This window comes from Syzygium oleosum, unplaced genomic scaffold, assembly GCF_021117445.2.
Source record: "Syzygium oleosum isolate NSW1041296 unplaced genomic scaffold, Sole_v2.1 Sole_v2.22, whole genome shotgun sequence".
NCBI classification, from domain to species: Eukaryota; Viridiplantae; Streptophyta; class Magnoliopsida; order Myrtales; family Myrtaceae; genus Syzygium; species Syzygium oleosum.
In genome coordinates this window covers 218,619-245,577 of record NW_026607506.1, presented here as the reverse complement: position 1 = coordinate 245,577, position 26,959 = coordinate 218,619, and the positions used below count along the sequence as shown (strand labels likewise).

General features: G+C 41.6%; 3 protein-coding genes across 3 annotated transcripts; 2 read left to right on the top strand and 1 right to left on the bottom strand.

Moving 5' to 3' along the window:
• The first annotated feature begins 2,732 nt into the window (after positions 1-2,732).
• On the top strand, positions 2,733-6,649 carry LOC115675798 (cysteine proteinase mucunain-like). The gene is made up of 5 exons (XM_030598571.2): positions 2,733-3,301; positions 4,917-5,152; positions 5,242-5,382; positions 5,727-6,179; positions 6,299-6,649. Exons 1-5 carry the CDS (start codon positions 2,803-2,805, stop codon positions 6,392-6,394), a joined length of 1,425 nt encoding a protein of 474 aa, XP_030454431.2. The 5' UTR covers positions 2,733-2,802; the 3' UTR covers positions 6,395-6,649.
• Positions 6,650-9,795: 3,146 nt separating this feature from the next.
• LOC115675799 (mannose-P-dolichol utilization defect 1 protein homolog 2) lies at positions 9,796-14,610 on the top strand. Its single transcript, XM_030598574.2, has 8 exons — positions 9,796-10,093; positions 10,518-10,671; positions 12,230-12,302; positions 12,401-12,467; positions 12,559-12,618; positions 13,260-13,320; positions 13,413-13,454; positions 14,170-14,610. Exons 1-8 carry the CDS (start codon positions 9,947-9,949, stop codon positions 14,271-14,273), a joined length of 708 nt encoding a protein of 235 aa, XP_030454434.2. The 5' UTR covers positions 9,796-9,946; the 3' UTR covers positions 14,274-14,610.
• A 2,966-nt stretch (positions 14,611-17,576) lies between these two features.
• Positions 17,577-19,477, bottom strand: LOC115675715 (F-box protein At1g47056-like). The gene has a single exon (XM_030598465.2). The coding sequence runs from the start codon at positions 19,358-19,360 to the stop codon at positions 17,738-17,740; it is 1,623 nt and encodes a 540-aa protein (XP_030454325.2). The 5' UTR covers positions 19,361-19,477; the 3' UTR covers positions 17,577-17,737.
• Between the last annotated feature and the right edge of the window lie 7,482 nt (positions 19,478-26,959).

Genomic DNA, 26,959 nt, shown 5'->3' with positions numbered 1-26,959 from the left:
ATTGTGAACATTCTGAGGGCACCTATTATGCTATACATAATTAGAGATATATAGATTATCAAGATATTGATTATTTAAATCATCAAGAAATTGATATCATAAAAGTCGATAACTTTTTGCATTTGCTTACGTGGGTGTGGGAGCTTGGATTAAATTCGAAAGTCCTAAAGCCTCGCCAGCCCTCGTTTGTGGTCAGTCGTCGGCCATTGAGGAGGCCGGCGACCACAAAGGATAAAGGAAAAAAAATGAGAGAAAACAAAAAACAAAAAAAATTAGAATAAATAATAAAAAATTGTCCGTGTCAGTGCCGGTGGCGCCACGTAAGACGGCCGGCGTCCACGTCAGCAATTTTCGGCAAAATATTAATCGGATGGACTACATTGGCAAATTTTCAAAAAGTTTAGGACTGAATTGAAATAATTACAATATAATTAGGACTTTCTTAGTGATTTTCCCATGACAAAGCCATTCGTTTACACAGGATTATTGGAACTTATTGGATAGTTTATGCTTGTCTCTTAAAAGAGGAAAAAGTTGATATTAAAGGCGTGCTCAATAAAATTGAAAACAAAAAAGGAAAACTGGATTTTAAGTACCCGTCATTGCTTAGAAAATTAACACTATAATTGGTAGAGGTGACTAGAAACCATAAGAAAGGATGCAAATAATTATGGGGGAAAAAGGAGAAAGGTATAAAAAAAAAAAGATGCACTGTGATTATAGTGTACCAAATATAGTTTAAATGATTTTTAGGATAAGGGACATCACAATTATCGTAAATTAAGTAAGTCATTCATTTTAATATCAAAACTTTTCGAGTGATCGTTTGATTGCCATATCCAAGAAAAATTGATCATTTTAATGCCTCTAGTGATATGTTATAGCAATTTGTCCTACGTGACTGTTTTATTAAATTTTTAAGTCCGACGTGACATTTTAAAAGAAATTGAAGTCCAACGTGGACAAATCCCTCGGTCAAATCCCCATTGAAAACTGCCATACCCCTTCATTTTCTTCATCTTCATCTTTGGCTAGCAGTTGTACATTTTACTTCATTTTTCTTTTCCAATCATATTTCAACCACCGTCTATGTCCCAACGTGACCACCAAAATCATAACAAAATTGAAAAAGGGAAAAAATTCTAATTAAATTCTCTCTCTCTTTGAAGCTATGATGCATGCTTTGTAAATCTGCAATCGAGACTGATGAAGCTCCGGCGAGTCCAGTGGATGATTTCTGGGATCGCTGTAATTTCTTTGGAGTGTGGACCTCATTCCGCAGTCCATAGATGACGATTCGACTCCAAAGAAGCCAGGTTGCAACAACATTAAAATTTGCATTCCTAAAAAGCATGAATGAAAAATTGAAGGGTAAAAAGATATCGATCGTAAAACGATTGTCTTCCACTTCTCCATTTGTCTATTGTGCAAAAAAGTTCAAAAGATAATTTGCCCCGATTTGAGGAATTAGAGTTAGGTTTCATTAAGGATTTTGCCCGAATTCATTACTTTGGGACAAACAGATGGCCAAACGGCTTTGTTTGGGTCCAATAATGCCGACTTTATTTTGCTCGCGAGTCTCCTTAGATAGTTTCATGTTAGATTTTCCGGCCACAAAAATCATTTATGACACTAAAGTGATTATTTTTTTTTACCAAAATTGACAATCAAGTCATCGCTCGAAAAATTGTGGCAATGAAGTAAGCACACTATGAAAGTTATGGCACTTTTTGTGTCATTTTCTCGTGATTTTTAAGTCAAGCTAAGTATAATAATTGAATCTTTTATTGGTTATAGTAATATCAAACATGCTCTACTTTTGTAGTTCAAAGCATATTAGGCTTTAGAACTTACCAGAGTTATATATCAAACAGGCCCTAAGTGTTTCTTTGGCACAACTTTTCCTGCAACAATTTCATATTGGAAAAGAGGCGTTGTGGGTTTTATTAGGTGTTTCGCAAGCATCTCGTAGCCACAACACATCCACATCTACAAGAAAATCTAGCCGTTTTTAAGAAGCTATATCCTACCCAACTCTTAGGTGCTGCGACATTAAAACATCTATTACCAAATGCACATATCGCAACACTTTCGTAACACACGACCGCAATTCAATCACGTTTACGTCAAATGTGTTCTTAGCTGCAAGGACATTTGTAAGTGATACCCAAAACTGAGATGCTCTTGCAGATTTCCAGTTATTTCAAATTAACCTATATTTGGCCCCATTGCTTTTTCCCGCCCTCCCCTCTTCATAAGACATAAAACAAATATTACCGATATATCCCATCAAGGTAGTTAGCCCAATGATAAAAGGGTCACAATTTCTTTTCACGAAATTACAAAATCCGATTCACGAGTGAACCTTACCTAGTGGCAACATATCTCAAGCAGAGAGATTTCCCGACTGTCAAAATCTGCAGAGCTTCGATGGCGAGCTCGCCAGTCTTAAGCTTTTGCGCGTGACCGTTCTTTGAGAGGGTCGCTGGCCAGTCACACCTCATCCCGCATGCGCCCCACGTGTCGAGCCATCATTCGCCACCTTCCGTTTCCAATTCATTCCTCAAATGCCTATCTATCTATCTTAGTATCTTGGCCCCCCCCAAAATTACTCCCTTTGTATTTTTCCTCTTAAATTACATTCCCTCTTATTTCCATATATCCCAGTCAACATCTCTCTCTTTCTCTTCCTTCATAACCCCCATCATCGTCGTCGTCACTCGCCACCCGCACTCCCACCTTCGTCCCTCTCCCCCCACCACAAACGCCCCCCCCCCTTCAGCCGAGCGCGAGAGAGAGAAGATGGGTCTTCACGGGCCATCAAGATCACTCACGGTGGCGGCGTTCCTCTTCCTCGGGCTCTTGGCCTCGTGTTCGGCCTCGGACATGTCCATCATCAGCTACGACCTCGCCCACGGCGGCGAGCCAGGCCGGCGCTCCGACGCCGAGGTCGCCGCCCTCTACGAGTCGTGGCTCGCCAAGCACGGCAAGGCCTACCACAACGCCCTGGGGGGCGACGAGAAGGAGCGGCGGTTCGAGATCTTCAAGGACAACCTCCGGTTCATCGACGAGCACAACTCCGGGAACCGGACCTACGCGCTCGGCCTCAACCGGTACGCCGACCTGACCAACGGGGAGTACCGGTCCACGTACCTGGGGGCCCGCCCCGACGCCAGGAGGAGGCTCGCCAGGGGCCGGAGCAGCCGCCGCTACGAGCCACGGGTCGGGGAGGCGCTCCCGGATTCCGTCGACTGGAGGGAGGAAGGCGCGGTGGGCGGCGTCAAGGACCAGGGAAGCTGCGGTGAGTGTCTCTGCCGATGACGATCCTCTACTTTTGATGACTCACGATTTCTTGGAAAAAAAAAAGTGAGTTTCGGACATCTTGGTTTGCCTCGGAGCAAAATATTAAAAAAAAAGAGAGAGAAAAAAATTTGCGGCTGAGTTCTACGTGCAAATCAGAAAATTGTTTTCGTTTTAGAAAATCGCGAGGATTTTCAGGTGATTCAAAAAAGGTTAACATTTATTGAATAAAGCTTCCGATACTGATAAATTTTAAATTGGGAAAGTAAGTTAGAAACCGAAAACAAAAAGGAATGCCGATTAAAAACCTATTTTTTTGCCTTATTTATCATGTGGTTGCTGTCTTTTCTTGTTTTTATCTCTCCTGTTGAATTATTTGTCCTTGTCGGAGTTTCCCATCCCCTTTTGTCTTTGCATGAATCATTTCTTGCTGTTGCATGTTTCTTGGCTCGGTCGGGATGATAATTACGAAGGATCGTGAAGGGCAGTCTTGTCCTGATGGTCTATGCCAGAGCAAGAGTGTCGTGTTCCATTTGTGCAGTGCTTCATTAGCAAGGAAGAGTTCGTTGGGTTAGGTTGAGTTTGACTTTTGTTGGAACGGGACAACCGAGTCATTACCTGAACTTTTTGAATGCTGGAGTAAATCTCGGGGAAACGAAGATGAAAGATCGTTTTGGGGTTGATTAACACGAGATATCAGAGGTAATACGACAGCTGAATCATGGGATTTGCAGGGCAGGAGCTTATCCGTTTTGGTGTAAAGGTGGTTTTGGTTTTTGGATACTCAGTTTAGTGCAGAAGTGAAGGAAAAAAAAAACATGAAAAAAAAGACTAATTAAGAACGTGTGATTAGAGATGTTAGAGAGTGTCGATGAAGCCGCTTGTGCCGACCTCCTTTTGAAAATGAACTTTCGACTCTTACGTAGCGAGAGGTCTTACGTAACTGTACCTACTTGAACCAGCTCATGTGATTGAATTTGAAATTGAGACACTAGAGTATGGTACTCAGTTCCGTGGGAGATTAGATGATTAGATATGCCTGGGAAAATATTTTCTCTCGTGGCGGTCAGTAGATCTCATCGTCTCTCTGATTATTTTCTGCCGAAATATAGGAATCATGTTAGATAATATTACAGTAAAAAGAATTCAGAATGTTCCTTTCATACGTGTAAAATACCGTGTTGTTAGACACAATGAACCGGCGAAAGCAAGAGCATGAGATACGTGATTAGTATGGTAATGCTGCCATTACCTGATTAACAAGTATTCATGTGCCCGCTTCGCACTTGATTATTGGCCTGGCGACCCATTAGGCTCGAAGGGTAAACGAACAAGATCGAAAAATGCGCGCAAAAATGGTATCGTCGACATGGTTTAAGAGGGACGAGAAACATTTAGATGATGATACCTCCTGAAGTCTCAAATCTGATAGGAACTTGTAGGGTCTTCATGTCAACCGAACCTGCATAGCTCACTTAAGGATTGCCGTATACTTATATGCATCTCTTTAACAAGTTTTTGGGGTTGTAAATCTTTATCGAAGTCTTAATATTGACCCCTAATACTTCATTTTAAAGGATAGGTGATTGTGTTTGAATTGAATATGATAAAATCAGGGAGTTGCTGGGCCTTCTCCACCATTGCCGCCGTGGAGGGGATAAACAAAATCGTGACCGGTGATCTGATTGTACTGTCGGAGCAGGAGCTGGTAGACTGCGATACTATTTATAATGAAGGTTGCAATGGAGGTCTCATGGACTATGCTTTCGAGTTCATCATCAAGAATGGCGGCATTGACTCTGAGGAAGATTATCCGTATAAAGGTGTCGATGGCAGTTGCGACCCATATCGAGTCAGTATTGATCGGCGTGTCTTTCGGCGGTTAGAGAGAAGCATTTCGAAAAGGATTCTCTCATGTTTTTTTCCTATTCTGTTCTGCAGAAGAATGCCAAGGTTGTTGCAATAGATGATTACGAAGATGTTCCAGTGAACAACGAGAAAGCATTGCAAAAGGCAGTCGCTAATCAACCAGTCAGCGTGGCCATCGAAGCCGGTGGTCGGGAATTTCAGTTGTACCAGTCGGTAATGTCCTCTCCCGAGCATGACAACTTTTGCGTCTCTTTCATAAGAGAGATTAACGAACATGAAGTAAGCTGTGAATCTGCAGCTTATGCAACTTTAAAAAAACCCTTTTCATAAATAAGTTCCTGTTGGGTCAACTCATGCATCTCTCAGGCGTTCTTCCTAAATGAATTGAGTAAGCTGGTTTGCTCTTCAAGTTACACCCACAGAATATCATCAACCATCATTTTTCTGGAAGCATTCTTGAATTGTAACATGCATCCCTCAGGAGACTAAGAATCGAGCTTAAAAGTTCTGTGCCACTTGCATCAGCGACTGATTTTTCTTTACTGTAATATCTGCAGGGTATTTTCACTGGACGATGTGGTACTGCACTGGACCACGGAGTGGCCGCCGTAGGATATGGCGCAGAAAATGGCATGAATTACTGGATTGTAAGGAACTCTTGGGGCGATAGCTGGGGAGAGCAGGGTTATATCAGAATGGAGCGTAACTTGGCCAATGCTGTGACTGGCAAGTGCGGGATCGCAATGGAAGCGTCTTACCCCATCAAGAAAGGCGCAAATCCCCCGAACCCAGGGCCATCTCCCCCGTCTCCAATAAAACCACCGACCACTTGTGATCGTTATTACTCATGTCCCGAAAGCACAACTTGCTGCTGCGTCTATCCGTACGGCAACTATTGCTTCGCCTGGGGATGCTGCCCGCTTGAGGCCGCCACGTGCTGCGAGGACCATGAAAGCTGCTGCCCCCATGACTACCCGGTCTGCAACTTATATGAAGGGACCTGCTTGATGGTACTGTAAAAGCTCTTGCCTTGATCAGTAAATATTTCAGCACTGGCCTTGTTACTGTCTGAGGGTATTTCTTTTTACATGTTTGGATTGGATTTTGCTGATGTTGATTTTTCCCGCAGAGCAAGAACAATCCTTTCAGTGTTAAGGCACTGAAGCGTACCCCAGCACAGTTTCATTGGGCCTACGGGAGCGGTGGCAAGAAGAGCAGCGCGTAGTGAGAAGGTTTGCCTTTTAAGCATTGGGATAAACAGCTTTGCCAGAGAGTGAAGCAGTTGCAGCGAGCCCCTATCAATATTACCAAACTGATGGAAAGTTTAATTGATGTTAGTCAGACGAAAAATATGTATATAGTGCTGTATTTATTGTTCATGTTGCATTTGATCAGCAGACCGATTGATCCTGGCTTCCAGCATGTCCATTTATGGATCCAGTTATATTTACTTGAGAGGAAGTATGCTTAGTCCTTTGAATGCTTTCAGTTGCATAATGCTGCATATGCTTTTTTCCCGCCTTGTTGGTCCTTACTGTGAGATTGTGGAGGGATCAGAGAACATTTCCTTGTTGCAAATCCTCAATCACGGTCATGAGAGTTGAGTAGAGTTTCGGGCATATTTGTTGTTCATAATATGCATATGCTGTTTAAGCACTAACCTCAGCTCTGCCACCATATCATACTACGTCACATTCAAAGAAGAACAGTGCAGTGGAGAAGATGCTCGAAACTCACCATTTGGGCAAAAATTTTGTACTTCTGCAAGAGGTTTTGTGAAGTCATAATATAATAATTCAATGTATTAATAAAAGTAAATGTCTCCTTGCAGATTGCGTGAGATGCTCCAGACAGAAAGCTAAATCGAGAATTTCCACCCATACTTAACAAGTATTGAAGATCCAAAAGTCCATCACCAAGAAAGCTCTTTTAGATGGAAGATAGGCAGTAACATCCGAGATATGAAAAACTTGTCTGAAAAAGGGTAGCCATGGTTAGCTTCAATTGAGCCTGAAGGATTTGCATAAACGATGCTCATATATTGGTCCGATGGGCATCTTTAAAATTAGGACTTCCTTTGAATCTTCACTGATATCTTAAAAAACGCTATACACATATTCTACCACGTTAGCACGCCCACACACATGTTGGAAGTTTTTGTGTTGGTCATTATCTTGTGTGTCAAAGGAATGCTCACGAGCATACCACTTTAGCTCACCCACAGATGTATTTTTCTGAAATTTGATCTTTGCATGGTACTGAACAAGTGAGCTTCTATATGCCGATACAGATAAGGTGATCACTGTAAATTTAAATAAAAAGAATACTCCTTGTAATTGGTGGACTATGAGTTGCTGATTTTGCTTGGCAATCATCACAGGGACAAAAGGAGTTTTATGATATCTCAAGACAACAGATCATCTCCTCGCCATTGCTCATGCAGTCTTTTCATTGTGGGCAAAAAATGTGTGTTGAAGAATTCCTTGTTTGTGACTAATCATTCCCTGTTTTCTTTTGGATGTGTCCACTTTGACCCTCTCCAATCATGAACTGTCAAAGTCTCTGCATTCTTTGAATTGTTTGAGAAGAGGAATGACTAAATCAATGCACAATGGCTTTCTGATTGCATCACGAACCCATTTGCTCAAGGAAGCAAATAGAAAGAGAAGAAGTTCATTTGTCGTATTTTAAAACAAGGAAAATATGCTAAGTAACCCTGTAAATTAGCAATACCATGAGCAGCCAATCAGAATTCTCTGATCAATATATGGCTTCAATTTGGACGAAGGATTTCTGGCATCTTCTGTCCGTGGGTAATTGATAACTGCATCATTCTTCTCTTCAGTTGTCCATTCGACTAGACTGGTTTCGGATGTCAGTAGATAGTAATTCTGTGCCAAGCGATCAGTTTCTGATGATTCACATGTACAAGGAAGCAGAGTACAAAATTATTCTGCATTAAATCTCACTTTCTTTTGACTTTTTCTTGTTATGAGATCTTCTCCTTGGGAAAGGTAAATGGTTGACGGAAGGCAAGTGTATAATTACCCCCGAAGAGATCATACCACTTCTTTCAATGTTCAGAACTCAAATAATTCAAAATGTCTTCCGACTCCAAGACTTCAAGAACCATTACTCTCTAGGATTCAATTGATTAAGGGTATCTTGCTCAGATTCGATGACACTGCCCAGCCAGTTTACGAAGATGTGCATAACAAGTTAAAGAGGATTGCCAGAGAGTTTCTTCTGCCACGGAACCTTTTTCTGTTCAATGCCTTCTGTATCTCAATTCCTGAAACCTGTTTTTTTTATTTGATTCTTGGTTTCATAGGCATGGTGGAGAAGTTGAGCTCACAATGCATTGCTGGTCAAATTTTACCGTTAGTTCGACATAGTTTCTTGCATCTATATGTTTACTTGCGTCTTTATTCTAAGCAAAGCGATGTAATTTGTCTTGTGGTTTTGCAGCACGCTCCAGCAAGCGCTTATCAACCACCACTGCCACCGTATGCAACAACGGTGACCTTGACCTCGGTTCATTCGTTTGCTCTCGGGCAGCAGCAACCATCATTTCCAGTGTTGCCCATCCCCATCCCCACCTCCTCCATATTAATACAGTTCCCCAACGTATCCGGCAACCTCTGGCTCCTTTCAATGGGCTTAACCGCCATATCTGCCTTCAACTAGAGGCTTGAGTTATATTACCCACCAGGTAAACTCAATTCGCCATCTTTAATCTTTTAGGAAATCTTCATGGAAGAATTACATTAGCGACTTCGTGGATGTGTGCCAATGGGGTGGACTTCGTTCTAGCATGTGTAGTGACATCGCTCGCCGATACTGTTTCTGGTTATGATAAGAAAAAACCTCATCAGTTAGTTTTCATTACTACGGTTCAGTCTCTGGAGCTTACCAGCCCCCAGGATGGTCTTTACTCTGTTTGATTGTATCGCTCATCAAATGAAGATACCGAAAGCTGCTGTTTTTAATGTTTCGAGTTTGTCCCGACACTTTCTTGTCACTTTGGATGAAGATTTGCTCCTTAACTGTCTTAAGTTTGAGCACACTATACTTCATCTAATGGCCTTGTGTTTTTCTTAGTCTTATTGAGGATTCATAATCACACCCACCCACATAAAAGAAGGCGATTCGAACTCGAAACTAAACACCTTCATTCTCGTATGCCCTTTTTTTGTTTATTCAATCGTGTCATACGAAATTGTTAGATTGAATACTTCGGTTCGTCTCGGGAAATTTAATCTTGTACGGAATTAAAAAGAACCAATATTAACCGGAACCAAACTTCAAAATTTTCTAGTAACGATAGTGAACCAGATCACGCAAGCACAAATCTGACTCAACCCGAAACAAAAAAAAAAAACAAAACATGGAAGTGGAAACTTAATTTCTCTTTTCCCGTAAATTTTCGTACGAGGCTTCATGTGAGCACACAAGAGTTCTTATCAATAATCAACAACAAATAGTCTACATCTTTGTATACACTAATTCTTCTCTTAATACATGTAAATATTCATTATTAAGTAAATTTAGCAATTGCCTCTACAACAACACACGTTAGCATGGCTATTGAATTAAACAAAAACAACTTCGTAATTAAACAACAGCCTCCCCAACTCGATACGACTACTGCACTTCGGACCCGCGCGCACGCTCCCAAAGCCCTCGGATTTTCAGATCAGTAAGTACTACGTACGGTTCCTGGAATTGCCCGCTCTTTCTCTCTGGGTCAAACCGAAGAGCTCTTGGATCGACAGGGATGGAGATTTTCGGGATCGATTTCAGCTGCGCTTTCGGATCCCTTCGCGACGGGAAGATCCCGGAGAAGGACTGCCTCCTCCCGCTGCTGTCCAAGATCCTCGGCTATGGCATCGTCGCCGCTTCTACCACCGTCAAGCTCCCTCAGGTTCTTCTTCTTCTTCTTGATACCCGGACCGTAACCCTTTTCTGTATCATGGGTTTTATCGATCCTCTCTTACCTAATCAGCAGCACGAATGGGTCCGAATTCTTTCCTTTCCAAAACCGTGATTAATTAGTACGCCCCTCCTACTCGCGGAGTGCCTGAGGACGGAGCTCAATTCCTGATTTGCTCTCTTAAAAGAAGAATGCGAGGTTTCGATGCGAGGCTCGACCCGTTTATGCAAAAATTGGATGACTTGTGTAATCGGGTTCGAATTGTTCGTCTCGGAAAGCAAATTTAGAGGTTGATTTGGGGGTAAAGTTTGAATCTTGCCGCAGGAGACGCTACTTAAGAACGAGTTGCTGCGAGGCTTCAGTTGTTTTGATATTGTTGTCTGATTCTGTGGTCTTGGGGCTTGTGTTCTTGCAGATAATGAAGATTTTGAAGCATAGGAGTATTAGGGGCCTTAGCATGGTGGCCTTTGAGCTTGAAGTGGTGGGTTACACTATTGCTCTGGCATACTGTCTCCACAAAAAGCTCCCCTTTTCGGCGTATGGTGAATTGGCATTTCTTCTTATCCAAGGTTTGTCTTAATCTGCATTCATGTATGGGCGATGTTAGAAATTTCTGCGTCGTAATGCGATGCTTCCCATGGATCAAATACAGTTTATAAAACTCTGAAACTTAAAAGTGTAATGCAATGCATTTCCACTTCACGTACAAGCATCAGAATCACAATTTGACTGGCTGGGCAATAGTAGAACCAGAGTGGTACCAAATCGGATGCTAATTTTTTTTACATGGTCCAATTGTGCGAATCTAATGTAGTTAGGATAAGGAAAAAACTCTGGCCAAAGGAAAAACAGGATGACGAAAAAAACAATCTGCCGGAGCAAACTTTGAGAAGTGACTGGTTGTGTGAGCTCTTCTTTGTGGATATTGTTACAAAATTGAGTAATCTAGGAATTCCCTAAAGAAACATTTGTTTAGCCACATCAACTTAGCATTATCAGAAGCACATGCATCTTTTATCGAATAACAGCGGCTGTATGATAATGAAAAGTACGTCACCGGCAACTATATCTTGCTACCAGCCTATTTGATGTAAATATTTTCTTCCATTCATGATTGGAGGAAATTTTCTCCAACCATGTCTCTGATTAGTTGATTACAAGACATGACCCACATGCAAAATTTTGTATGGGCAATATCCTTGGTTGTAATCCACCAATCAAAAGCATGGTTGGAGAAATTTTCTGCCTATAACCAGGGATGCAAGAAAATATGGCATGGTGATGGTAACTGACCAGCACCTAATTGCTTTGTCTTTTCAGTGAAATCAAACTTTGAGGGATCTCTCTCTCTCTCTCTCTCTCTCTCTCTCTCTCTCTCTCTCTCTCTCTCTCTCTCTCTCAAGATATAACTTTATTAGTTTACTCAACAATCAAATTCTGATGATCAGAAGATCACTCATACTATTAAGGAAATTAAGATTGTGGCCTAATTTTATGAAGAAAAATTGTGTGCTGCATTTTTAAAAAGTATTCTCAGTCAAAATCTCATTCTATATTATCAATTGGGGAAAATATGATTTGGACTAGCAATTGTAAATAGACTCCGTGATGAATCTGTTAATCGAACAATGGCTTTTTTTCTTTTTCTATATTAAGTGACAATTTCTGTATATTTCCAGCACACCATGGAATGCACTTGAATTTTTTTTGTGGCAGGCATAGTTAATACTGAATTAAACCTTTCATTTGTGTCTCCATAGAATTATGATGTTGCAAGTTCTGGTATCCAAGAACAATGCCAACTTGAGCCAAGTTTGAGCAGTTTCTTGGCCAAGAACCCCAGAGATAAATTTAGGTTTTAAAGATTTCAAAAATTTTAAGAGATCTATTTCTGTATGAAACAGAAAAAAGCTTTCCCTAGGATTGCGATCTTGCATTTAGCTATTGAATGAGGCTAGCCATCATCAGGGTATATTATTCAATCAGTATGTTTGTCAAACTGCAAATGTCATCGGCATATCTTTTTCCATCTTATGTTCCAGATAAGTGCATGTACTTCTATATATTATTCTATTCCAAGAAACTCTATCCTACAGGATCTAATGTTCTCGCTTGGCTGCTTTTCAGCTATGATTTTAGTTGCTATTATGTATTACTTTTCGCAACCGATGGGAATCAAGACATGGATCAGGCCTCTAATGTATCCTGCTTACGTTTTTGCGGATTCACGTTTAGTTGGTTTTATAATTCAGAGTCTAAATAATAGTATGAGCTGCTCTGCTTAACTGGGTTTGTCAGATACTGCGCAGTAGCACCGACCATTTTAGCTGGTCAAATTGATCCTGTTCTTTTTGAAGCATTATACGTGAGTACCAATTAACAAGTCTCTTTCTTCTCCAACTGCCATCCATCTATGCCTTTAAAAGCTTTCTTAAAATTGACATTCTGTCCTGCAGGCATCTCAGCATGCGATATTTTTCTTCGCAAGAGTTCCGCAGATATGGGAAAACTCCCGTGTAAGTGGAAGCCGAGAATCCCTCATGCAAGAAATTGCAGTGCATTCACCGTTATAATACTAAGTTGTGTAGATACAGTAGTTACTCTCAAAGCTATCTTAGATTCTGAGGTGAGGGTCCCATATGATTTTGACAGAAAATATTGGAGGAATTGTACTCTTTTATATTATATGATATGGTTCTTATCCTACTTCATTTTTATGTAAGCTTTAAGAGAATGATACTTGAACTTACTAGTTGAGGATAGAAAAGGTCGTAGTTCCTTAGAATTTGCGCATATTGATTCTTTGAGAATTGGGAATTAGTTCGTGTCCTCCCTGGTATAAGATCTGGATATATGATGTTGCTTTATTAAGCCTATGAATGTTGCAAGAGACTTGCTTCTGGCATGCTTCTGGTCATGCCGCACCAATGGATTTACTACTCATTAGCAACTTTTTTAACTTCTATCTTATGCATGTGCGTTCAAATGCATTATATTCCCAATCCCGCAAGAAGTTTGAAAATCCTTTCAAGGGCATCGGATTTATAAAGCCATCTATCTCCCTTTCCAATTTGAATTCTACTTGGCATCCTTGGTCAATCATACAGGTGTCTTTAGTTGCCTCTGTCATAGAAATGATTGCAATCTCTTGTTGCAGAACAAAAGCACAGGGGAACTCAGCTTCTTGACATCATTGATGAATTCTGCTGGTTCCATGGGTGAGTCGAATTGCATTTCGGTGACCAAGTTGGCATTTCAAGGATGACTTATGTGATTGGTTTATGGATTTTGGTTTGATATCTTTTTGCAGTCAGAGTTTTTACCAGCATCCAGGAAAAAGCACCTACAAGTGGTATCCTTAACTGTTTCTTCCTACATACGTCGAGCTGACAGCACCTATGATTGAAAACTAGTTATTTTTGTGTGCTTTGCATGGACTTGTACTTAGTACTCATGTCATTTCACATTGATTAGAGAATATCTGTAAATCAAAGAATATCAAATAAATGAGTAGTTATTTTATTTTGACTTTCTTTAAAACTCGAGAACTTATTAAAGGAAAAGGAATTTATTCAAATATGCTGTAATTCCTTTGATACTGAAACTACTGGCATAAAAAAGCAATGTTCAAGTAGTTTTCAGCAACGGCTGCAGCTCCTATTTGCTGTGCTACTATACATGCACAGTTTTATACTTTTAATCTTTAAATTGACTGTGGAATAGCCACGCTTTCTTATCCCTTTCCTCTTACTTTGTATGCCGGCAAACAAAAGCAATTTTGACTTCTTTTATATAATTGCTATCACTTCTTTTGTGATGTGAGTTGTTCTTGAAGTTCTCCTGTCTTCAATAGACATTTTGTTTCGAACTCGCAATCTTTCTTTCCATATTTACTACTTGAGCGACAAGCCAACCATTGGTTGAGACCTTTTGTACCTCTATTTTCAAGATGGAAGCTTAGGTACTGTAGATTGATTGTTTCCTTAGATACTTTCGTGCTATGATACGAGCCCTTCATACCATTTGTTCAGTTATGAAGCATTTGGTGTCCTTAACCTTTTTAACAGTTGTTTTGGGCTCAGTCATTGGTATTGTGACAAACGGAACAATCTTGAGTCAGATCATTTTTTACAGCAAGCCACAAGCAGCAAAAGAGAAGAAAATGAAGTAGAGAGATTTTTGGATGATGCCTTACTGGTGCCGCGGACATTATATTTGCAAAGGGAGTGGGGTCCATCATTCTTGAAGATTTCTTTCTATTCTTCTTCTTCTTCGTTATTTCGAATTACAATCTAATTGGGATCAACAGGTGAAGTAACTAGATGAAATGTGTGCAGATGCAGATACGAACACATCTGTAAGTCTCTTGCTAGGAACTTTTGTTGTCAGGTCTGAGGGGTAGGATTATCTAGAAAGCACTTTTTAAGTGTTCTCTGGCAAAAATTTGATGTACTACACATGTTGTATGCACCTTAGATATTGCAATTCCCATCTCATAAGTTTAGTCATATGCTAATACAATATCCATCATTTTTTGCATCATGTAGCAGCGGTCGAGGCAACAGTGATTGCTCGGTGGTTTGGTAACATATGAGTCCGAATCTTTATGCAATTTGTTCTGCTCCTTCCCCTTGCTGCTTTCTTTTTTTTCTAGTGTACCTTCGAAACTTGTTACAGAATCACGATAGCCAGATTCTTCTTTATGGTCACTTGATGCAAAGGGGTTTTTTGGCTCCAGCAGCTTTAATGAATGGAGATATGGAGACATCAAATTCCCACGTTTGTGCTTACAAACCAGCCTTTCTAGTGACTTGTTGCACTAATCTTTTAACTGCCCCTGTTGATAGGTAAAATTGTCATGTCAGGTGATTCGCCTGCTTGAATGTCAAGCTTTATCTTCTGTGTCAACTCTTTAAGTGGATATCACAAGGTTTTTTCGAATGAAAAGATGCCGTCGAGGCTTCTGGTGTTTTTCACTAATATGATACTGATGCTAATAACCAGTTTATGATCAAGTTTCTAAAGTCTCCAGTCCGAGTATCTTAAAAAAAGGTCATGGTGATTGGAGAGTTGGTCACTTGGTATGGTAATTCTGTCACTTGAATTTAGTACTAGTTTGTTCTGTTCTGTGCACTGGTATGTGTTCAACTTCGCCAATATTAAAGGGCAGTCGCTTTGAGATTTGTATATGTTCCGAACAATTGATTCAAAACTAGATATTACTTAAATCGAAGTCGCCTTTTATTGATGAATTTGGGTCGAGGTATTCCATACAATCGCCCTTGGCTTGAAGATTGACTAGACAAAAGAGCAGGTCATTTAGCTTGTACAAGCCCCACACTTGAACCAACCAATCTAATTGCTCTTTCACGCAACACCAGAAGTCGAGCACCTTACTCCATGACTAAGTCATGTCATGAGTAACTCAGGTCACATGATATCCACCTTCAAAGTTTAAAGCAAATGACTCGTGAAGGAGAAGGAGGTGCAAAGCCTTTACGTTCTTTTCCACGCTTTTCTACAAGGAACGACCCGGTTGAGGCCAGCCAAATTTGGGTCAAGGTATTCCTTGAATGGCCATTGGGCTTGAAGATTGACAAGACGAGAGCAGGTCATTTAACTTGTACAAGCCTGACATTTGAACTCAGCAATCTCACACAACACCAGAAGTCTAAAACCCATGTCTTCGTTGCTAAGTCATGTTATGAGCAACTCGCATCACATGATATCCGGCTTCAAAGTTTAAAGTAAATGACTTTTGAAGGTGGTGCAGAACCTTTATGTGCTTTTCCATGCTTTCCTAGGCGGAATGACCTGGTTGAGGCCAGCCAATGCAACTTTCCAGCTAAAGCCACCATTTCAATTGCTAATTAGCATTGTAGAAAAGACCCAAAAAAGGCACTCCCGAACGTAGGCAGCTCAGCCATCGACCACTTACACATGCACAGGCCTACCAACTTCAAAGTCATTTGTTTGCAATTTGATATTGCCAAAAGAGATCGAAACCAAAACCATCTCACCTTGTAGTTCCTGAAACTTGGAATCAATTACAGCTAGAATGGGTTGGTATCGCACTTAAACCATCACTCAGTAAACTCGGTAACGCACCCATGTTTATCATTTGTACACCAATGCGTGCTTGAATCGCCATATGACCCCATTCACATAATAGTATGCATCAAGAGTCATCAAAATATACCCAAACTTTGTAAATGGAGACGCATCGAAAAGGAATTGAGCATACTTAAACGCATAGGATAAGAAAGACATTGTCCCACTAGTACCTCTTGGATGTACACTAGCTTGAATACAAATTAAAACAACATATGTGGACCGATCTACTTGTTTTACGAAATCTGGCATCTTTCTGATTGAAAGGAAGTGAAACTACGTCACTTTGGTCTTGCCAGTCTAGAAAAAGGCAGAAGAATTGAAAGCTCTGGCGATATCAATCTTCACTACAAGAAACGAGACATGTACATGCACAAAAGTGTAGCTCCATCGACAAGCGCATTGCTTACCAAACACTTGTAATTTTATTTATATTTAAAATCAAGCGGTTTGATATTGGACTTTTGACAAAGCAAAGTGAAAATTAACTACATCATACTCCGCTCTGAACGGATTGATCAAGTGATGCATATCACTACATTAGTAGGGTCTCAGATGACACCACCACTGCCAACCAAAATGTAACCAAACTCTTAACTGTTAGTGATTGTTGACTTCTGCACACGTTCAGCATGGAATGGAGATCAAGAAAATGAAAGGATGAAGTAACCAAACTCTTAACCGTTAGTGATTGTAAACTTCTGCACACGTTCAGCATGGAATGGAGATCGAGAAAATGAAAGGATGAAGGAAATGACATGCAACGGTAAGGTGTAAAGAACTTCTTAGATCGGCCTATATGCCATCACTTCAAGAACAACTTCCCTTTTAAAGAGATGAGCACAACAAAAGCTCTATCCTTGCATCATAAGCAACCACGAAACAAAATGTGGAAAAATACATGCATATTTCATACATATTTCTTAGGGATATTACATCTCAACGATGATGTAATCAATAGTACAAGTGAGCCTATTTTCTTACTGCTCTGTTTGACAAGTTTTGATATTGTACTGTACATCTCAACGATGATGGAAGAAAAGGAAATCAACATATAATTTTTGTGAACTAGAACATAACAGAGAAGTGGTCAGATAACCTTCCTGTCGGACATAAGGAAATGGCAAAGCAGCAACATTTACACCTACCTGAAATGTGAGAAAACATATAAAACTATCCTCTAAAGATTTGCCATGTTCATGATTTTTAATCAAATGTTTCCGCATCCTCCAAAACATTACCACATCTATACCGGCAACATCATTTGTTATGCTCTGTTGTCGGCATCATAAGTTCACTTTGACAATAACAACAATAAGAATAGGATAAATACGTATAAAAATGGATGTGGGCAAACACAAACTAAACCTTTTGAAGTTAAAGATTGGATTCCAATTCAGTAACCAGAAACCAACATTACATGAGGACATTAAAACAGAAATGTTAAAAGGATACAAAATCAATTTGAACAGATAAAGGCAACGATACCTTTTTCCTTTTGCAAATTGCAGAAGTATATTTACTTCATGAAAGTTTACTGTCATTTGACCACCTTCTAAAGGTACAAGCAACTAGATTCTTTCCACTCAGCATCCCTAACCTAGATTTGAATGATGAAGATCGAGTAGGACCACTACTTGATGAAGCAATATTAGCAGCAGCCTGTTGGCTGACTACCGGTGGAAATTCAACCCCATTGTCTTGCACTCCGCCCTCACTTGTACTGACATCAGCATTTTCATGTTCACCACTGTCTAAACTCACTGCAAGCGACCCCCTAATCGCTCTCAACCACTCAGCAAACTCACAAGTCACTCCTCTACACTTCTTAACCTTCACTTTTACCAAATTAGGGAACCCATTAGCTAATGCTTCCATACCATCATTCGAGACAGGGCAGCTCTTAATGCAAAGTTTCTTCAGCGCTATACATTTTTCTGCAATGCACGAGATCTCTACATCACCAACAGTATCGCTACCGCACAATGCCAGGCGCTCCAAGTTTTGGCAATTTGACGCCAGCGAATCTAAACTTGATTTGGTGGGGTTAACACCGATAAGAACGAGTTCTTGCAGATTAGGACAGTGCTTAGCTACAGCAATTAAACCCTCATCGCCAATGCGATTTGCCTTACATCCATCAATGTGAAGCTTTCTTAATAGCTTGCAACGTTCGGCCACCGACACGAGCCCCAAATTCGTACACTCTACTGTCTTTACAAGATGCAAAATCTCTAGATCAGGGCAATTAGAGATGGCAGCAAGACCGGTATCGCTTACCTGGAGTTTCTCAAGATGGATCTCAACCACACCATTTGCTTCGTACGCCATTAGTTGGAGCAGCTTATCCCACTCACCTGAGCACCTAAACAGTCTCAGAGTCCTTAAATTCCTGGAACCTATGATCAACGGACCAAAACACTGCCCATTGTATAGCTCCTTCAGGCAAATGATTTTGAGTGAAACTGCAGCTACACCGGGCCCTATGGGCTCGGCCGCAGCTCCATCGCCGGCGAGGCCACGAAGCCGCTTCACCGATAGTTCTTCCAGGGACGCGCAACTGTCGAGAACCGCGTTCATGCCTCTCGCACCGAAGGTGCAGGATCCACACGAGAGCTTCTTCAAGCCCCTGCAGTTCTTAGCGAAGTTCGCGATGCCAGCGTCGGTCAGATCGCGGCACGCGCGGAGCTTGAGGCGCGTCAGGTTCCGGCACCGCAACGAGATGAGAACCAGCGCCTCGTCGCCGATGCTGGCCGATCTGCGGTCACACTTCAAGGCGAGCTTCGTGACGGAATCGAACCGCGAGAACAGGGACGTCACCAGGGGGAGGAGATCCGCCCGCGCGCTGAGGGAGAGCCGGTGGCGGCTCTGCCCCTCGACGGCGAGCCACCGCCGGCAGACCAGGGAGCACCGCTTCCGGTCGCCGGTGCCGAGGCACTGGAACACCCAGGCCAGGCACTCGTCCGGCAGGTGGGAGGTGCAGTCGGGCGCGTCGCCGGTCGCGTCGCGGCCGTCGGTCCCGCCGGCGAGCATCGTCGGCGAGACGAGGGGCGACGGCTTGGAGCCGGCGGGGCGGCGGTGGTGGCCGTGGGCGGAGGTGGAGTCGCGGCGGGCCTGGAATGAGGCCGTCGAGGCTGACTGGCCCATCCACGGCGGCTCGGGCGGGGGCGGCGGGCGGCGGCGGAGAGAGGGAGGACGGCGGTGGTTGGCCTCGGCGGGTGCTACTCTTCCTCTTCGTCTTCTTCGTCTTCGTCTTCTTCGATATCAGCGTGGGTCGAAGTTTTGGTCAGTTGTGACGGACTCGAAATCCGGATTTCAATTGGCCTTTCTCGATTTCTTCGCTTTACTTTTCCTTTTCTCTTTTTTTTTAATCAAAATCCTTTTTTGATTTGAATAGTTATAAAAATCGCTCAGGCGGTAGGGATCCGGGGCGAGCATCCTCGCGGCGCTTACCGTGGACTCGAACCGGAAGCCGTCCGTGGGCCGTAAGATGCCGCATCTATCTGACGTGGCATACGATGCTTCATGCTTGGGATTCGTCATCGGATGGGGCGCCGCAGGTAATTATTATCTCGGGTGCTCGGGGAGAAAAAAATCGAACGACTTTTGTGGACCCGAAATTCATTTTTCAAACCTTTTTTTTTATTTCCTGGCTCGCGAGTATGTCGTGCGATGTGTGCGCTCAAAAGATGGGAAAAAGACCACCTTATTGAAGAAAACTTTGAATTTAAGAACCACAAAGAAAGAAATAAAGAACTTCGAAATTTTCAACCGAAAGGAAAAAAAAAGAAGAAAACTTTGAATCGTTGAAAAATGGATTCATGAAAACACACGACACAAAAACATGGGCACAGTACATTTTGAAAAAGAAAAATGTTTCGACATATTTCTGCTGTGAAAGTTGCTGTTCTGTAATTGAAAAGATTTGAATTCGGAAATTTGAAATTCGAGAGAAATGGAGTAGGATAATTAATTTGCACTTTCTCGTTAGCATGACCAAGAAAATGCTTTATTTTCTAACGGAGGCTCGTGGCGATTGCATTGCTATTATTTCACTTGCTCGGGTGAAATTAGGTCGCATATAACCTCTAGACAATTTGATTGGATAGGACGGGATAAGAGTTATATATGATATAAAATGGTGAAGATCTATCGCTTATTTGGAAGTTGATCAGATACAAAATTAAATGAGTACATACGATCATTTGCACGTGGATATGATTGGATTCAATATTAATATAGCGACGCAGAGCAAAATAATATTATTTTTTGCCCAAAAATGCTGGTTTTTTCCATGTCGGTAAATTTTAGTAAGTGCTGGTAGGTGTCACAACCGTTGGTGAAAGAAAACTAATGACTTCTTTTTACTCGAATTAACAATGTTGGTAGCTTCCTAATGTTATCATGAAATTACTATTTATTTTGTTGGAACCATTTTTTTTTATCAAAGTAACTGGATAAACAAAAAGGAGAAAAACTGATAAGCTACACTAATAAAAATTGGTAAGTTCATGTAATAGTTGAGAAATCAAACGTGTTTTTTAGAAATTCAAGCGTCGGAAATGACATGTGAGATGACCAAGCATTTTATGCAATAGCCATGTCGGATTTATGATACCTGAATTCCATCGGCGATGAGCTTCTTACCAACTATGTAAAGTGAAAAGACTCTTTGTTGACGAATCATTTGCATGATCTAATCCATTATATCGTCATCCGAACATAATCAATCAGATCGTAAGAAAACGCACGAAACTTTTATCTTTTGGTCCTAACAGAGATACCATCGTTTCTGTATGCATTATCAACCTGATCTAATACAGCGATATTGAACCTTAATTTCCCAAGATTTGTGAGTTTAAGAGGAAGGATGGAGATTAAAGGTATGTTCAGATCATTAGACTTGCTTTGGCTGAAAAAAAAAAAAAACCACGATTCAGCACTCGACGCGAACTCAATTAAGCTTGACTTTTCAGGCTCGACTTCCTAACATCGAGCTCAACTAAATGCAGTAGCTTTCAGCTTGATTTGGTTTGGTTGTCAAGATAATTGCAGTTTAAGCAAGATTGGTTCGGGAGTCACTCGGGTCTTAACTAAACTCGAACTGAGCTTGAAGCACAAGCTACTTGAACTGTTGAACTTTAGTTGAGCTCTATTGATCGATGAGTTAGTCTGGCTGATGTAAGTGGGCGAGCAACTCCACCTGTTTCTGGAATCCTAGGTGCAGTTGTTCTGAGGTTGTCTCTCAGCAGAATGGTTGTTTAGGGTATACCATTTTGTCCATGCGGTGGAAGTCCTGGAGAACTGGTCAGCGGTCTATCTTTAATAGGCCCACAAGGAGCGCATGCAATGAAATTTCCCATATGAAGTTTCCGGTCTTCTTCGAGTTTTAAGTCTCTTTTATAATTCACGTTATAATCTGAGTTCCGCCTCGGTCACCATCCTCGACTAAATCATCGTAGATGCTGTAACTACTTGGCAACCATAACCGATATGACCACCTCTTTCCAACAATTGCCGCCGCTGTCGCCGGTACTTCTTTCAGTAAACACTCGTCATTTCACCATTGTTGCTTTCAGGTTTCATGATTGGGACTAAGACTGTTGACTATGTTACCTATGCCTACTTACGCATCCTTTCTTTCCATATACTCTCCCTCCTCTGGGTTTTTACAGTCTGGCCTAGTTTATTCATGTGGCCTCGATGGGAACAATTCAAGCGGGCCTGCTCTTGTCCAGTGCTTGTTCCTCATGGGCCGTGCAGTTCGGAGATTTAACCTGGGCCTCTCTTATGTGTGCTTTTGCAATCCAAAACATATATAGGGTCAGTGGGAATCTGTGAGCGTAAGTAGTTAATCCACCTGGAGTAGCACCATCTGTCATGACTCATGATCATCCCTGCAATGGAGCGTTCAGCAAATAACCATGCAAAAGATAAAGGCGTCGAAAGTTTGAAGTTGTCATGATCGATGGCTAATGCCAGTTGCCAGTGAAGTCCTTGATTCGTAAGAATTTCCTAACGTGGGCTTCATTAATTGAAATTAACTGAATTAGTTTGGTCTAATAAAGGTAAGATATATGGGTTCTTAATATGTCTAATATGGGGCTGGCTGGTGTGGGCCGAGTACGGCCCGACCCGTAATGAGAGGGCCTGTGGTCAGAGACTCTATAAATAGCGCTCAAGTCCCTCCCCTAACCTGATGATGCACAATCTGATTCACATACGGATCTAGAGAGAACTTTCTTCTCATGAGTGGCAATCTCATTAGGCCAGTGTTCTAACGAAGGGTATAGGGGGGAGAAGCACTTGAGTTCGTGTTCGGAAACCGTCGCAAATTCCGCGTCAAGTTCGATGGATTCTAAACCAGGTACGCGAATCAATAATTCTCTCCATTAACGTGTTTCGTTTTCTGATTATGGTGATCCTGGGCATGCCATTTTCGTGGCCAACATGTGGTATCAGAGCCTGCCATAGATTAGAACTGAAACATGCGGATTAGGACCATTTTCGTTATGTCCGAGAGGTTTTTACCCATTTTCGAAATTTTTTGTCGGTTGAATGTAAAATTTTATTACATATTCGGAATCTACTCATCGAGACGAGAAGATTGACGGGTGGCACGTCACCGGACGAGGCCGCATGCGCCCTCACGTGCGGCCGTGCTGAACCGGCATGTTTTTCCGCCGGTAATCGCAGGCTGATGTTAGCGAGGGCGCGGATCCGGGTTGACCTGGATCTTGACACGACCCGACCGTTGACCTGACCCGAGTTTCGACCCGACCCGACCCGATTGTTGACCCGATCGATCAACCGGTTGAACCGGTCCGTTTACCGTTGACCGGTCGGACCGGCTGAACACGCGCGCACGTGCCGTGCCTTCCGGCGGCGCGTGAGGGCGTGTCCAGTGTCCGTTTGAGACGTTCTTGGTACCGACGCGCTCGTATCGAGATTTTCTACATTGTGGTGTATTTATTTTACATGTTTGAAGCTTTTTACAGATGTGAAAATACGTATAGAACCCTATATACGCATATTTTTAGGGTATTTTTGTGTATTTTCTTGTATTTCTCTATGGTTTCGGAAATGCATATGGTAGCTCACATGTATATCACCACATAAGGATTGTGTAGAGTGTAATTCATTGTCTATCAATGAATGGACCAGTATAATTAGCATGACGTGTAATTTCAGAGATGTACGCCCCTGTCTTTACATCTAGCATTACATGTATATAGTGAATGTGATACATAAAGCTCATATCCCTAGTATGAGAGATTTTCAAAGATTCAGTTGGGTAGTGACCACCAAAGCAGCACACTTGACTGGGTTTGAGAAATATCGATCTCATATTGTGGTGGGATGTCTCATGTTCTATTGCGTGATCATACTCCCAAAGGAGGTGATCTTGTATTGGTTCATGGAGGGGTACATGTATAGCATGTGCTTGAGAAATGACTGATCTTAGTGGTTCATACACCCAAAGGTGGTGATTTCACGAAAGATTAGAATATGTTTTCATGGCCGCTGTCATGTGGAGAGTGTACAACTGCATGTCATATTTTCTGCCCAAAGGTGATTATGTGATGATGTATGTAACTCTCTGGATAAGTACTCACATGATACTGATTGTATTGTTTGTTTGTTTTCTAGTCACCTTTTCTGTAAACGGCAATTCCATTTCCATTAAGGTCCTTACTGGGTTGAACTTTAAGAAATGGAAAGAGGATTTTCTATTTGGAATGGAGCTGGCGAATGTTCACATTGCTCTTACAAAGGATAAGTCTGCAGATATCACGGCCACCAGTCCTGAAGCTGAGAAAACGGACAATGCTGCCTGGGAAAAGAGCAATCGGATTTGCTTATTGACAATGAAGAAATCCATTCAAAAACACTTGAAAAGTGGTTTGCCAGCTGATTGTACTGCTAAGGAGATGATGGCAGCCTTAGAGGCTAGAAACCGCATTTCATCAAATGCTGAGGTTGGTACATTTCTTCAAAAGCTCTTCAATATGAAGTATGATGGTACTGCTGGGGTTAGAGATTATGTCCTTAGAATGGTAGACCTAAAGACGAAGCTTCAAGCTCTTAATGTTTCCATTCCTGATGCTTGTATTGTGCATCAAGCCCTAAACACCCTTCCACCTGATTTGGGGATTATAAAGACAAATTACAATTCCCAAGATGAGACTTGGTCAGTTAATGACTTGATAGCAAGGGTGGTGGCAGAGGAAGAGAAACTTAAGAAAGAAAAATGGCATCTAGCCTTATATGTTTCTGGTTCCCACAAAAGGAAGGATAAGAAATTCAGAAATCGTACTCATAAAGGTATTCATGACACTACCGGTCAATTTGACAATATGGGTCCAAAGAAAACATCCTTCAAAAGGGATGGTGACTGCTGCTTCTTTTGTAAGAAGAAAGGTCACATAAAGAAGGACTGCGGAAAGTTTAAAGCTTGGTTGTCCAAACGTGAGCCTACAGGTAATGATTCTTTGGCACTTGTTTGTGAATCCAACCTATCAGAAGCACCATCCAGTTCTTGGTGGCTCGATAGTGGTGCAACTAATCATGTTGCGTTTATCATACAAGGATTCATAAATCGGAGGAAGCCAAATCAGGATGAGTCAAGACTTACTGTGGGAAACAACGAGAAAGCCGATGTTGTGTTTGTGGGAGATGTTATATTGATGCTAGACTCTGGTTTTAGATTAATGTTGAAAGACACTTTTTATGTACCTTCTTTTAGACGGAACTTAGTTTCCGTATCGTGTTTGGACATGTATGGCTACTCTTTTGAAATCAAGAACAATATTATTTCTTTGTTTCTTAATTCAAATAAGGTTGGGTGCTGTAATATGTCCAACGGATTGTACAGATTGTGTTTATCTTCCAATGACATACACGTAGTTGAAAAAGTTATTTCCAAGAGACCACTACCTAAGGAACAGTCTTATGCATTGTGGCATAAACGGCTTGGTCATATCTCTAAGGATAGAGTAGAAAGGCTGATAAAGACTAACATCCTGCCTGCTCTTAAAGATGACCTAGAGACATGCGTAGACTGTTGTAGAGGTAAAATGACCAAGATAAGGAAGAAAACTGCAGTCCGAAGTTCTGACCTATTGGAGGTCATTTACACTGACATAAGTGGACCCTATACGGCAACCTTGTGTAGAAATTTTTATTTCATCACATTTATTGATGACTATTCTCGATATGGCTATATGTATTTGATTAAAGAAAAGTCTGAGTCTCTTGACAAGTTCAAGATTTTTCGGACTGAAGTCGAGAAACAGTTGAGAAAGGTCATAAAAGTTGTTAGATCTGACCGAGGTGGAGAGTATTATGGCAAGCATGGCGATGCCGGACAGCTTAAGGGGCCATTTGCCGAATACTTAGAGGATTCTGGGATAGTGGCTCAGTTTACTATGCCTAGGAGTCCTGAGTAAAATGGTGTAGCCGAAAGGCGCAATCGCACCCTTATGGAAATGGTGAGGAGTATGATTAGTAGAACAAATTTACCTGGTTTTCTGTGGGGTGAAGCTTTGAAAACAGCTTTGTACATTCTGAATCGTGTACCTACTAAAGCTGTTTCATTGACTCCTTTTGAGTTATGGACTGGACGTAAGCCTAGCTTAAACCATCTTAAGGTTTGGGGATGTCCTGCAGAAGTGAAGTTATATAATCCAACATTAAGTAAGTTGGACTCTAGAACCACTCGGTGTTACTTTGTATCTTACCCGGAACATTCGAAGGGATATCGGTTTTATAATCCCAATAGAGGCACAAGAATTGTGGAATCATAGACAGCGAAGTTTCTAGAGTTTAATGTGGCCGAAGAAAGTAGCTGCTCACAGACTATTGAGGATGATAGTACCGTGGGTAATGTTGTATCTTTATCTCCTCCCATACAGATAATTGTGGAAACTCCCACACCACAAACTGAACCTGTTGAGGCTCAGGATCCTGTTGTCGAGACAGCTCCTAATGAAGTTCCTCAAGGCTCTTAGGTGCAGGATGAGGCTGTAGCTGCTCCAGTAAGGAGATCCATTAGGGAGAGACGATCAGCTATACCATCGAACTATTTAGTCTATATAGGAGAGCAAGACTACGATATCGGTTCTGTGGCTGATCCATTGACTTATGCGGAAGCTGTTTCTTGTCCTCAGTCAGAATTGTGGTTGGATGCAATAAGAGATGAAATACAGTCTATGAAGCATAATGGTGTTTGGGAACTTGTTGAATTACCTTAAGGTCATAGACCCATTGGCTGCAAATCGGTGTATAAGACTAAAAGGGACTCCAAAGGAAAGATTGAGAAGTTTAAAGCCAGATTGGTAGCCAAGGGTTTCACTCAGAGAGAAGGAGTAGACTATGAAGCAACTTTTTCTCCGGTCTCTTCTAAAGATTCTTTCAGAGTGATCATGGCATTGGTAGCTCATTTCGATATGGAGTTACACCAGATGGATGTTAAAACTGCTTTTCTCAATGGAAACCTTAATGAAGAAGTCTATACGATGCAACCCGAAGGCTTTGCGGCAAATGATTCAGGTATGCTTTGTATGTAGACTGAAAAAGTCTATTTATGGTCTCAAGCAAGTTTCTAGACAATGGTACTTGAAGTTTCATAGTGTTGTCGCTTCATTTGGTTTTGTTGAGAACAAAGTAGATCAGTGTATATACTGCAAGGTCAATGGGAGGAAATTCATTTTCCTTATACTCTATGTGGATGATATCCTGCTTGCG